The sequence below is a fragment of the Triticum dicoccoides genome, chromosome 2B (genome assembly GCF_002162155.2).
Source record: "Triticum dicoccoides isolate Atlit2015 ecotype Zavitan chromosome 2B, WEW_v2.0, whole genome shotgun sequence".
NCBI lineage: Eukaryota > Viridiplantae > Streptophyta > Magnoliopsida > Poales > Poaceae > Triticum > Triticum dicoccoides.
Window position 1 is genome coordinate 450,766,465 of NC_041383.1, and position 11,877 is coordinate 450,778,341.

The following is an 11,877-nucleotide window of genomic DNA, read 5'->3' on the forward strand; positions in this document are numbered from 1 at the left end:
GTTCCTCTTTCCTTGCTCCTTATTCATCCATTTCTACATTTCATCCCCTCTCTTCCCTCTGCCCACTTCCCTTGCAGTGTCTCTTTTCTGTATATCTCAAATGCTGGCTGGGCGCCTGCTTAGGGCCTAGTGACAGCTGGTTTACTGCTATGAAACTTGACGAGGATAACTGTACTACTACCTCCTAAGTTGATTTTGTTGATGCCCTGGAAAAAACAACCTATTTCAGTAACAAATAATTAGAACCGCAATATTCATTAATGTTAGTGACAGACAAAAGTCACAATTCAGTGTTATTGAGATGTGCACTCAACATTGCCCCTATGATAATAACAAGATGAGAAACGTTCCAGTTCCATGCATGCAAATCTCAATGTATACATAAGGTATCATTCTAGTAATCTTCAGCGTGGTATTATTCGATATTTTTCTTATGTACATTCTGAGAACACGGTATTTATATTTTATGCATAGATAACCAACTTACCATCTACTTGTGTTTTTCTCCTCCTTAGCATTTTGTGTTGGAGGAAGGGATGCTTGAGGTAGACTGTCCATGTGTGACACCAGAAGTTGTCTTGAAGGCCTCTGGCCATGTCGAAAAGTTTACGGACTTGATGGTTAAAGATGAAAAGACAGGCAGCTGTTATCGTGCTGATCACTTACTCAAGGATTTCTGTAAGGAGAAGCTCGAGAATGACAATACATTGTCACCAGAGAAGGTAGAAGAATTAAACTATATTCTTGCTGTCTTGGATGATCTGTCAGCAGAACAATTAGGCGCTAAGATTAAGGAGTATGGGATTGTTGCTCCTGACACAAAGAATCTATTGTCAGATCCATACCCCTTTAATCTCATGTTTCAGACTTCCATTGGACCGTCAGGTTTGAGTGCAGGGTGAGATTGAAAACAGCTCAGTATGTTCTCCTTTGTTCAATATAGTTTTAGCTCATGTGCTACATCTGTTTTTCAGGTATATGAGGCCAGAGACAGCACAGGGTATCTTTGTGAACTTCAAAGACTTGTATTACTACAATGGCAACAAACTACCCTTCGCTGCAGCCCAAATCGGCCAGGCTTTCCGCAATGAGGCATGACTTTCTTAACTACTTAATCTTCTGTTGGGATCTTTACTTTTATTATCAATTTTTCTTGGGTTTAGATCCTCGACACATTGACGCCTTTACAAGGGTTTATATTGATTACTTATTAACATATTTGCCGGTTTTTAATTTGCAATCTACCATGTGATGTGAAACATATGAAAAACTCTTTTTGATGGCATCGTTCATGTTTGGTACATAAAACAGTTTGTTTGTCAGGTATTCGGATTCAACATACGAGGAGCTCTTTTGTTTTTTGCCACTGGTTCAAGCTATCTTCTCCTTTCCACCATCAGCAAAATGTACTTATTTCTTTTGCTGCTGTTCCTTCCACACCCTGTTCTCTTTTGCTGTCCTGTCTGGGATTATTTTTTCAAAGAAACCTTATGCTCTTACGAGACTGACAATGATCTTTTGGGGCCAAAACTAGCAGTGAGACAGTCAAAGCTAGTTAACCTGATGGAAATGACAAAAGAAGTTGTATTTTAACGAGGGTTATATGAATAATGTAACTCAATGGTAAAAATGTTTTTACCAAAGACTTATTATCCAGTTACTGTTGAGATGAACTGGAATGGTTATGGTGCAAACCGGTGCAATAACTACTAATAACTGTAGGGCATTGCTTAATAACCTCTGTGGTCTAAGACGAATTTATTTCACTAGATATCTCCCCGTCAAGGCCTTCTAAGAGTCCGTGAATTTACGTTGGCGGAGATTGAGCACTTTGTGGACCCAGAGGACAAGTCTCATCCAAAGTTTAGTGATGTTTCTGATCTAGAGTTCCTGATGTTTCCGAGAGAAGATCAACTGACAGGAAGATCTGCCACTAGACTTAGGCTCGGTGAAGCTGTTTCTGAGGTACTATATTTGAGTATTGTCTAATTCCGCTAATTTTGATGCATGTCTAAGTAACGCTTGCTGCAACCGGCAGGGAACTGTGAACAATGAGACCCTTGGCTTCTTTATTGGAAGGGTCTATCTCTTCTTGACGCAGCTTGGGATTGACAAAGACCGTCTACGGTTCCGGCAGCATCTGCCAAATGAAATGGCTCACTATGCTGCTGATTGTTGGGATGCAGAGATCGAATGCTCTTATGGGTGGATCGAGTGTGTTGGAATTGCTGATAGGTCAGCGTATGACTTGCGTGCCCACTCGGTATGTATCATCATTCGGTAGAACTGCGAATACAATGTTTTCTGTACTATACAACTGCGAAAGCTATCCGTCGGTATCAAACTCGAGAGCTGGATATTTCTTGTTGGAAAACCACTTGTACGAAATCGCAACCCTTTACCATTTCTTTTAGGTTAATGAGTTACTTTATGGAAAATTAGAATTATATTGTCAAACATGTTTTGTTAGCTCAACTACTCTCCCATTAGAATTTTTGAAAGTATTCGTCCCTTTTATTAAGAGATAAGTGCATTTTTCATCCACTAACTGTCGCCTCTTCGGTATTCCTTTGTTCTATAGTTCTAGACCAAAAAATAGTGGAGTGCTGACGTATTCCTGTATGAAGTGTATTTTGTACATAACTATCCTAATAGAACTAATCCTATTCTACTCTCTACATTGAGCAGGATAAAAGTGGTGTTCCACTCGAAGCTCATGAAAAATTCGCAGAACCCAGAGAAGTGGAGGTGAGGCTTACTTATGATACAAGTTTCTCATTGTACACTGAATAATTGAACTATTACTACTGAAAATTTTGCAGTTCTGATGCTTTGGTGAGTTTCTCTAATTATCTGCTTCGCTAATGATAAGTTTCTTCTTGGCACATTCAGAAGTTAGTTATAACCCCATCAAAGAAGGAGCTTGGTCTTGCGTTCAAAGGGAGCCAGAAGATGGTTCTCGAAGCATTGGAAGTAAGTTTCGTCTCACACATTGACTTGTCATATCTTATTGCTGTTGTGTTGATCAACAGTTAACTTTCTCCGCCGACAGGCCATGGGTGAAACTGAAGCTCTGGGTATGAAAGCAGCTTTAGAGTCTAAAGGGGATGTTGAGTTTAAGGTCTGTACCCTTGGGAAGGATGTTACCATAAAGAGAAATATGGTTTCAATTAACATGGAGAAGAAAAAGGAACATCAAAGGAAGTTCACTCCTTCTGTCATAGAGCCATCATTTGGCATAGGGAGAATTATTTATTGCTTGTTCGAACATTGCTTCTATCAAAGGACTGGCAAGACAGATGATGAGCAGTTGAATGTGTTTCGTTTTCCCCCTCTTGTTGCTCCAATTAAGTGTACTGTGTTTCCACTGGTCAAGGTCGAGAAATTTGATGTTGTTGCCAAGAAAATTTCAAAAGCTTTGACAACAGCAGGGATTTCTCACATTATCGATATCACAGGTACCACTGAACTTATAGAAAACCATCGCGTTTATTTCTATTCTAGCCATATGAAGCGTTGCAATTTGCCTATCATGATTGGTTCTCCATTTACACCTAAATTTTGCTTTTGATCTTTGTTTCACCTGACTGATATTTTCTCCTTCCAGAGTGAGATGGATGAGAACTAGTTCTTGATATTTTGTCGATTGACTGTAAACTGCTTGTGATCGCGTGTAGGTCCAAATTTTCCACTAGGCATTCTTTGGTAAAATAGGTTAAATATCAAAACATTTAGTTTAAATGTCGATATTTAATCCGCATGAGATATCATCCATCTCTTAAACTTCTGTCCAGTTTGCAACCTTGGTGAGCTTTGATATTTGTTGCACTATTTCAGTGGATTATTTTATTGGAACCTGTTTTCTGTTTTCTTTTCAACATGTTTGGATTGAATGTATCATGGAACAGAATTCGTTCTTCAAAATAGGCTATTATGTCAATTTCCATACTAGACTATTTTTTTAGGACCCGGATATCCAGCAAACGTCAGATTTTTAGGCATGGCAAATCGAACATTTTTCATGGCAATTTGTGTTCGTCGAGGATGGCAAGTTTAGTTGGCGGGCATTGCAAATTTGCCAGGAGGGGAATGTCTTGTACATTTGGCAAGTAATTTGTGCCTCTGTGCTACTTGTTGCAGGCACTTCGATTGGTAAGCGGTATGCACGGACAGACGAAATCGGCGTCCCCCTGGCGATCACAGTCGACTCAACTACAAGTGTGACTGTCCGTGACCGGGACAGCAAGGATCAGATCCGTGTTGAGGTCGACGAGGTGGCTTTGGTTGTGAAGGAAGTGACCGATGGGCAGAGCACCTGGGCAGACATCATGTGGAGATACCCAGCACATACCGCCTTGGCCACCGATGAGGAAGAAGCTTCAGAAACCTGAAGGGTACAGTCGAAGAGTCTTCCATTGGTTGAATGATGGCTTCCTGAGTTTCAGATGTGTGTCCTGTTAACAGAAATGCTAATAGAGGCGTTGCCCTGTAATCCTAGTCCTGTTTTCCCTAAACGTATGGTTTTCATCCGTTACCTGTCGATATTTACTGTATCTACATGCTCATCTCGTGTGATTAAAAGGAAGAGACGTGTGCATAATTTTCTTTTGGTCGGATTGATATTGTTCAGATTTGTCATGTGAGTCATCTTGATCCCACAATAGAAGTATTCATAGGTATTCTTTTTCGAGTTAATACCACAATTAGTACATAAAATTGTCCTGGTGGGAACAGTCATAGAAGAACTGACCCTCACTAAAGTGGCCGCTTGACTATATTGTTGTAACATTTTCATACTACAAAACAGTTTGAATCACGTTGCGTGGTGTGCCACATCGACAATGTAGGGCTGCAGCCACAATTATGCAGAAAACCCATTGTGTTGCACTAAAATTTCCTTGTAGGTCCTCAATATTGTGACCAGAATGGGAAAATTAGAAAAATGCCCCCTACCACAAACCGGTACCAAACCCAGGAGCCCTTCATGGCCTCATGTCTTCGAGGCGACCCCGGGCGACCCTATTGTGGACCTCGACGCAGACGATCGAGGGCGGCATGGCGCCTTGGCTTCGGGAACCACCAGAGTTTCCTCCCGAGTGTGGTACATACCCAACCCATGACCGCATTGGGTTGGTTAGGTTTTGAGCCGTTGATGATCAGTCCAGTTCTTGACGATTTTGACTGATATTTAGGTGGTTGTTGTGTGTATATGTAGTACTAGTCATGAGGAAGTGGTAGTAGATACTTGACGATTTTGACTGATATTTAGGTGGTTGTTGTGTGTATATGTAGTACTAGTCATGAGGAAGTGGTAGTAGATACTGGCTTGGAGGATTGAGGCTAGGATTATGTGATGCTTTGAGTTGATTTTGGGGAAAAAGTAGGCGCTTTAGAAGAGGGAATTTTGGGGCACAAGAGGGTAGTTTTGAATGCATCCATGCAGGTGATGTTTTGATGGGATTTAGGGGGAAAAGTTATTGTGTGCAGATTCTGCGGGTACATTTCTGTGATGTTGTGTGTTGCGGATGCAAGTTCGGAGAATGGGCTAACATTTATTCAGTTGTATGCATATTGGTACTACGCGGATTATGATTTTACCTACTGTAATATGAGAAAAGAATGGATTTTAGCTGCTGTAATATGAGAAAAGAATGGATTTTAGCTGCTGTAATATGAGAAAAGAGTGCATTAGGTGATGTTCAGTGCATATTCAGTTTAATGCTCTTGTTGTGCATACGGTCGATACATCTCAGTTATGAGATGTGCGATTCATATCCTAACTGGATTTTGATTTATATATTTGTTGAATACATTGTGAGTTCCAATAATTTGCAGCTCATATTTTGAATAGTATGTTATATGTTGTAGTGGTTTACAGTAGATGTTGCAGTACATTGTGAGTTCAAATGTTCATTAGTTAAATTGGCATTTGTTGTAGTGATCTACAATACATGTTGCACTCAGAAGAAGTTCTTCTATGAACTAAGAAGTGCATCTTCCAATTTGTGGAGTGACTAATGGAGAAGAAAGGCAGTTGTTGAGCACAATGGATTTTTCATAAAACGAGGTGCGAGCAGATCATATCTTGGCTGCACACATGATATGTTTGACTACTGTCATGCAGAGACATGGTCAATGGGGATGGTCAAGTGCTTCTTGTTTAGGATAGAATATGACCCTACAGATCCCTTAATCAAGGTGTAATGGTGCTAGGTAGGGAGGACATAGTTGATGGTCCAGTTTGTGTGGACAATGCTGAAGCAATAACTGCAATGGTGAGTGCAAGTAGAGAAGCCAAGACATAGGATGTACTAGATGAGAAGAACAAGATCATGACATTGTATGATGATTTTATACTAAATGGATGCCCACCACTTCCAAGGGTTATGACACCTAGAAAAATGCCAAGGACTTGTTAGTCTGGAGAGGAACTTTTTGGTGGCAATGTTGCAAATGCAAATGAGACAGAAGAAGCAGGGGAGGCACATGATGCACAAGTAACCAGAGGAGGAGGAGAATCAGAGGGAACATGGGAAGGAAAAGATGAGATTGAAAATGACTCTGATTTCTATGAGAGTAACTATGATTATGAACATAGAGATGATGACCTGTTTGCTCAGAATGTGGATGCAACATTGAATGACAACAATGAATAGGAGGAAGAGATTTTTGAGGAAGATGATCCCTCGGATGATGATGACTTAAACCTTTCCAAAGAAGAGCTTGAGAAGTTATGGTACAGACTAAGGGTATTTAATTCAAAGATGGCTAGCAACAACCCATAGTATTTGGAGAACCGAGAGAGAGTTGCATACACAATGAAAAATAAGATTTACAAACTTAGAAATGAGGCAGATAAATTGAAAGTTGCGTGTCAAGTAGATTGTCCTTGGAAGTCCAAAACTTCAAAAGACAACATAACTAGAAACATTGGTATAAGAGAGTACAATGGAGAACACACTTTTCATAAAACATGGGACTCCAAGTGCTTGATAGTTAAGTGTCTAGCAGAAATATTCCTAGAAGAATTCAAAGATAATAAGAGCATGGATTCGGGAACATTTTTAAGGAAAGTTCAGAAGCAGTTCAAACTTCATCCTGTATGAATGAAACTAGCTAGGATAGGAGGGAAACACTTATGATCATACATGGAGATGAGGCAGCATGATATGATATGATATGGGATTATGGACAAGAATTGAGGAGAAGCAATCCAAGGAGCAAACTCATTGTTTACGCAAGCAAGGTCAAGGAAAAGGATGGCCTAATTCCCTAGGATCACTTGTTATCATTGTTGGGGAACGTTGCAGAAAACAAAATTTTTCCTACTCGTTTCACCAAGATCATCTAGGAGTTCATCTAGCAACGAGTGATTAGATGCATCTACATACCTTTGTAGATCGCGCACGGAAGCGTTCAAAAGAACGGTGATGATGTAGTCGTACTCGACGTGATTCAAATCACCGATGACCAGCGCCGAACGGACGGCACCTCCGCGTTCAACACACGTACGGGACGGGAGACGTCTCCTCCTTCTTGATCCAACAAGGGGGGAGGAGAGGTTGATGAAGATCCAGCAGCACGACGGCGTGGTGGTGGATGCAGGGCGTCACAGCAGCAGGGCTTCGCCGAGACTACGAGGGAGAGACGTAACGGGGGAAGATGGAGGCGCCAGGGGCTGGTATGAAATCCCTCCTCTCCCCCCCACTATATATAGGGGTGCCATGGGGGGGCGCCGGCCCTAGTAGATGAGATCTACTAGGGGGGGCGGCGGCCAAGGGGAGGTTTCCCTCCCCCCCAAGGCACCTAGGGGTGCCTTCCACCACATGGACTCTTCCATGGTGGAAACCCTAGGCGCATGGGCCTATAGGGGCTGGTGCCCTTGGCCCATCTAGGCCAAGGCGCACCCCCTACAGCCCATGTGCCCCCCCCGGGACAGGTGGCCCCACCCGGTGGACCCCCGGGACCCTTCCGGTGGTCCCGGTACAATACCGATAACCCCGAAACTTGTCCCGATGCCCGAAATAGCACTTCCTATATATAATTCTTTACCTCCGGACCATTCCGGAACTCCTCGTGACGTCCGGGATCTCATCCGGGACTCCGAACAACATTCGGGTTTCTGCATATACATATCTTCATAACCCTAGCGTCACCGAACCTTAAGTGTGTAGACCCTACGGGTTCGGGAGACAAGCAGACATGACCGAGACGACTCTCCGGTCAATAACCAACAGCGGGATCTAGATACCCATGTTGGCTCCCACATGCTCCACGATGATCTCAGCGGATGAACCACGATGTCGAGGATTCAATCAATCCCGTACGCTATTCCCTTTGTCTATCGATATGTTACTTGCCCGAGATTCGATCGTCGGTATCCCAATACCTCGTTCAATCTCGTTACCGGCAAGTCACTTTACTCGTACCGTAATGCATGATCCCGTGACCAGACACTTGGTCATTCTGAGCTCATTATGATGATGCATTACCGAGTGGGCCCAGTGATACCTCTCCGTCATACGGAGTGACAAATCCCAGTCTTGATCCATGTCACCCAACAGACACTTTCGGAGATACCCGTAGTCTACCTTTATAGTCACCCAGTTACGTTGTGACGTTTGGCATACCCAAAGCACTCCTACGGTATCCGGGAGTTACACGATCTCATGGTCTAAGGAAAAGATACTTTGACATTGGAAAACTCTAGCAAACGAACTATACGATCTTGTGCTATGTTTAGGATTGGGTCTTGTCCATCACATCATTCTCCCAATGATGTGATCTTGTTATCAATGACATCCAGTGTCCATAGTCAGGAAACCATGACTATCTGTTGATCAACGAGCTAGTCAACTAGAGGCTCACTAGGGACATGTTGGTGTCTGTTATTCACACATGTATTACGATTTCCGGATAACACAATTATAGCATGAATAAAGACAATTATCATGAACAAGGAAATATAATAATAATGCTTTTATTATTGCCTCTAGGGCATATTTCCAACAGTCTCCCACTTGCACTAGAGTCAATAATCTAGTTACATTGTGATGAATCGAACACCCATGGAATTCTGGTGTTGATTATGTTTTGCTCTAGGGAGAGGTTTAGTCAACGGATCTGCTATATTCAGGTCCGTATGTACTTTACAAATCTCTATGTCTCCATCTTGAACATTTTCACGAATGGAGTTGAAGCGATGCTTGATGTGCCTTGTCTTCTTGTGAAACCTGGGCTCCTTGGCAAGTGCAATAGCTCCAGTGTTGTCAAAGAAGAGCTTGATCGGCCCCGACGCATTGGGTATGACTCCTAGGTCGGTGATGAACTCCTTCACCCATATTGCTTCATGTGCTGCCTCCGAGGCTGCCATGTACTCCGCTTCACATGTAGATCCCGCCACGACGCTTTGCTTGCAACTGCACCAGCTTAGTGCCCCACCATTCAAAATATACATGTATCCGGTTTGTGACTTAGAGTCATCCAGATCTGTGTCGAAGCTAGCGTCGACGTAACCCTTTACGACGAGCTCTTCGTCACCTCCATAAACGAGAAACATTTCCTTAGTCCTTTTCAGGTACTTCAGGATATTCTTGACCGCTGTCCAGTGTTCCTTGCCGGGATTACTTTGGTACCTTCCTACCAAACTGACGGCAAGGTTAACATCAGGTCTGGTACACAGCATGGCATACATAATAGAACCTATGGCTGAGGCATAGGGGATGACGCTCATCTCTTCTATATCTTCTGCCATGGTCGGACATTGAGCTGAGCTCAATTTCATACCTTGTAACACAGGCAAGAACCCCTTCTTGGATTGATCCATATTGAACTTCTTCAATATCTTATCAAGGTATGTGCTTTGTGAAAGACCTATGAGGCGTCTCGATCTATCTCTATAGATTTTGATGCCTAATATATAAGCAGCTTCTCCAAGGTCCTTCATTGAAAAACTTTTATTCAAGTAGGCCTTGATGCTGTCCAAGAGTTCTATATCATTTCCCATCAGAAGTATGTCATCTACATATAATATGAGAAATGCTACAGAGCTCCCACTCACTTTCTTGTAAACGCAGGCTTCTCCATAAGTCTGTGTAAACCCAAACGCTTTGATCATCTCATCAAAGCGAATGTTCCAACTCCGAGATGCTTGCACCAGCCCATAAATCGAGCGTTGGAGCTTGCATACTTTGTCAGCATCCTTAGGATCGACAAAACCTTCCGGCTGCATCATATACAATTCTTCCTTAAGGAAACCATTAAGGAATGCCGTTTTGACGTCCATTTGCCATATTTCGTAATCATAGAATGCGGCAATTGCTAACATGATTCGGACGGACTTCAGCTTCGCTACCGGTGAGAAAGTCTCATCGTAGTCAACCCCTTGAACTTGTCGATAACCCTTAGCGACAAGCCGAGCTTTATAGATGGTCACATTACCATCCGCGTCTGTCTTCCTCTTAAAGATCCATTTATTTTCTATGGCTCGCCGCTCAACGGGCAAGTCAGTCAAAGTCCATACTTTGTTTTCATACATGGATCCTATCTCGGATTTCATGGCTTCTAGCCATTTGTCGGAATCCGGGCCCGCCATCGCTTCTTCATAGTTCGAAGGTTCACCGTTGTCTAACAGCATGATTTTCAAGACAGGGTTGCCGTACCACTCTGGTGCGGAATGTGTCCTTGTGGACCTTCGAATTTCAGTAGGGGCTTGATCAGAAGTATCTTGATCATTGTCATCAACTTCCTCTCTAGTCGGTGCAGGCACCTCAGGAACATTTTCTTGAGTTGCGCCATTTTCCGGTTCAAGAGGTAATACTTCATCAAGCTCTACTTTCCTCCCACTTACTTCTTTCGAGAGAAACTCTTTCTCCAGAAAGGACCCATTCTTGGCAACAAAGATCTTGCCTTCGGATCTGAGGTAGAAGGTGTGCCCAATAGTTTCTTTTGGGTATCCTATGAAGACGCATTTTCTGACTTGGGTTCGAGCTTTTCAGGTTGAAGTTTCTTGACATAAGCATCGCATCCCCAAACTTTTAGAAACGACAGCTTAGGTTTCTTCCCAAACCATAATTCATACGGTGTCGTCTCAATGGATTTCGACGGAGCCCTATTTAAAGTGAATGCGGCAGTCTCTAAAGCATAGCCCCAAAAGGATAGCGGTAAATCGGTAAGAGACATCATAGATCGCACCATATCTAATAGAGTGCGATTACGACGTTCGGACACACCATTACGCTGAGGTGTTCCAGGCGGCGTGAGTTGTGAAACTATTCCACATTTTCTTAAGTGTGTGCCAAACTCGTGACTCAAGTATTCTCCTCCACCATCTGATCGTAGAAACTTGATTTTCCTGTCACGTTGATTTTCAACCTCACTCTGAAATTCCTTGAACTTTTCAAATGTTTCAGACTTGTGTTTCATTAAGTAGATATACCCATACCTACTTAAATCATCAGTGAGGGTGAGAACATAACGATAGCCACCGCGAGCCTCAACACTCATTGGACCGCACACATCAGTATGTATGATTTCCAATAAGTCGGTTGCTCGCTCCATTGTTCCTGAGAACGGAGTCTTGGTCATTTTACCCATAAGGCATGGTTCGCATGTGTCAAATGATTCATAATCAAGAGACTCTAAAAGTCCATCAGCATGGAGCTTCTTCATGCGTTTGACACCTATGTGACCAAGGCGGCAGTGCCACAGGTATGTGGGACTATCACTATCAACCTTACTTCTTTTGGTACTCACATTATGAACATGTGTAGCATCACGTTCGAGATTCATAAAGAATAAACCATTCACCATAGGAGCATGACCATAAAACATATCTCTCATAAAAATGGAACAACCATTATTCTCAGATTTAAAAGA

At 42.6% G+C, this 11,877-nt stretch overlaps 1 protein-coding gene across 1 annotated transcript in view; it reads left to right on the forward strand.

Annotated features, from left to right (window-relative positions):
* Positions 1 to 4,638, forward strand: part of LOC119364144 (glycine--tRNA ligase, mitochondrial 1-like) — a 6,189-nt gene extending 1,551 nt beyond the window's left edge. Inside the window, exons 2-9 of the mRNA XM_037629565.1 lie at positions 516 to 898; positions 975 to 1,092; positions 1,771 to 1,965; positions 2,039 to 2,263; positions 2,689 to 2,748; positions 2,893 to 2,973; positions 3,053 to 3,458; positions 4,141 to 4,638. Coding sequence (XP_037485462.1) covers positions 516 to 898; positions 975 to 1,092; positions 1,771 to 1,965; positions 2,039 to 2,263; positions 2,689 to 2,748; positions 2,893 to 2,973; positions 3,053 to 3,458; positions 4,141 to 4,391 — 1,719 coding nt within the window. The 3' untranslated portion in view covers positions 4,392 to 4,638. The remainder of the gene's footprint in view (positions 1 to 515; positions 899 to 974; positions 1,093 to 1,770; positions 1,966 to 2,038; positions 2,264 to 2,688; positions 2,749 to 2,892; positions 2,974 to 3,052; positions 3,459 to 4,140) is intronic.
* The last annotated feature ends 7,239 nt before the right edge of the window (positions 4,639 to 11,877 follow it).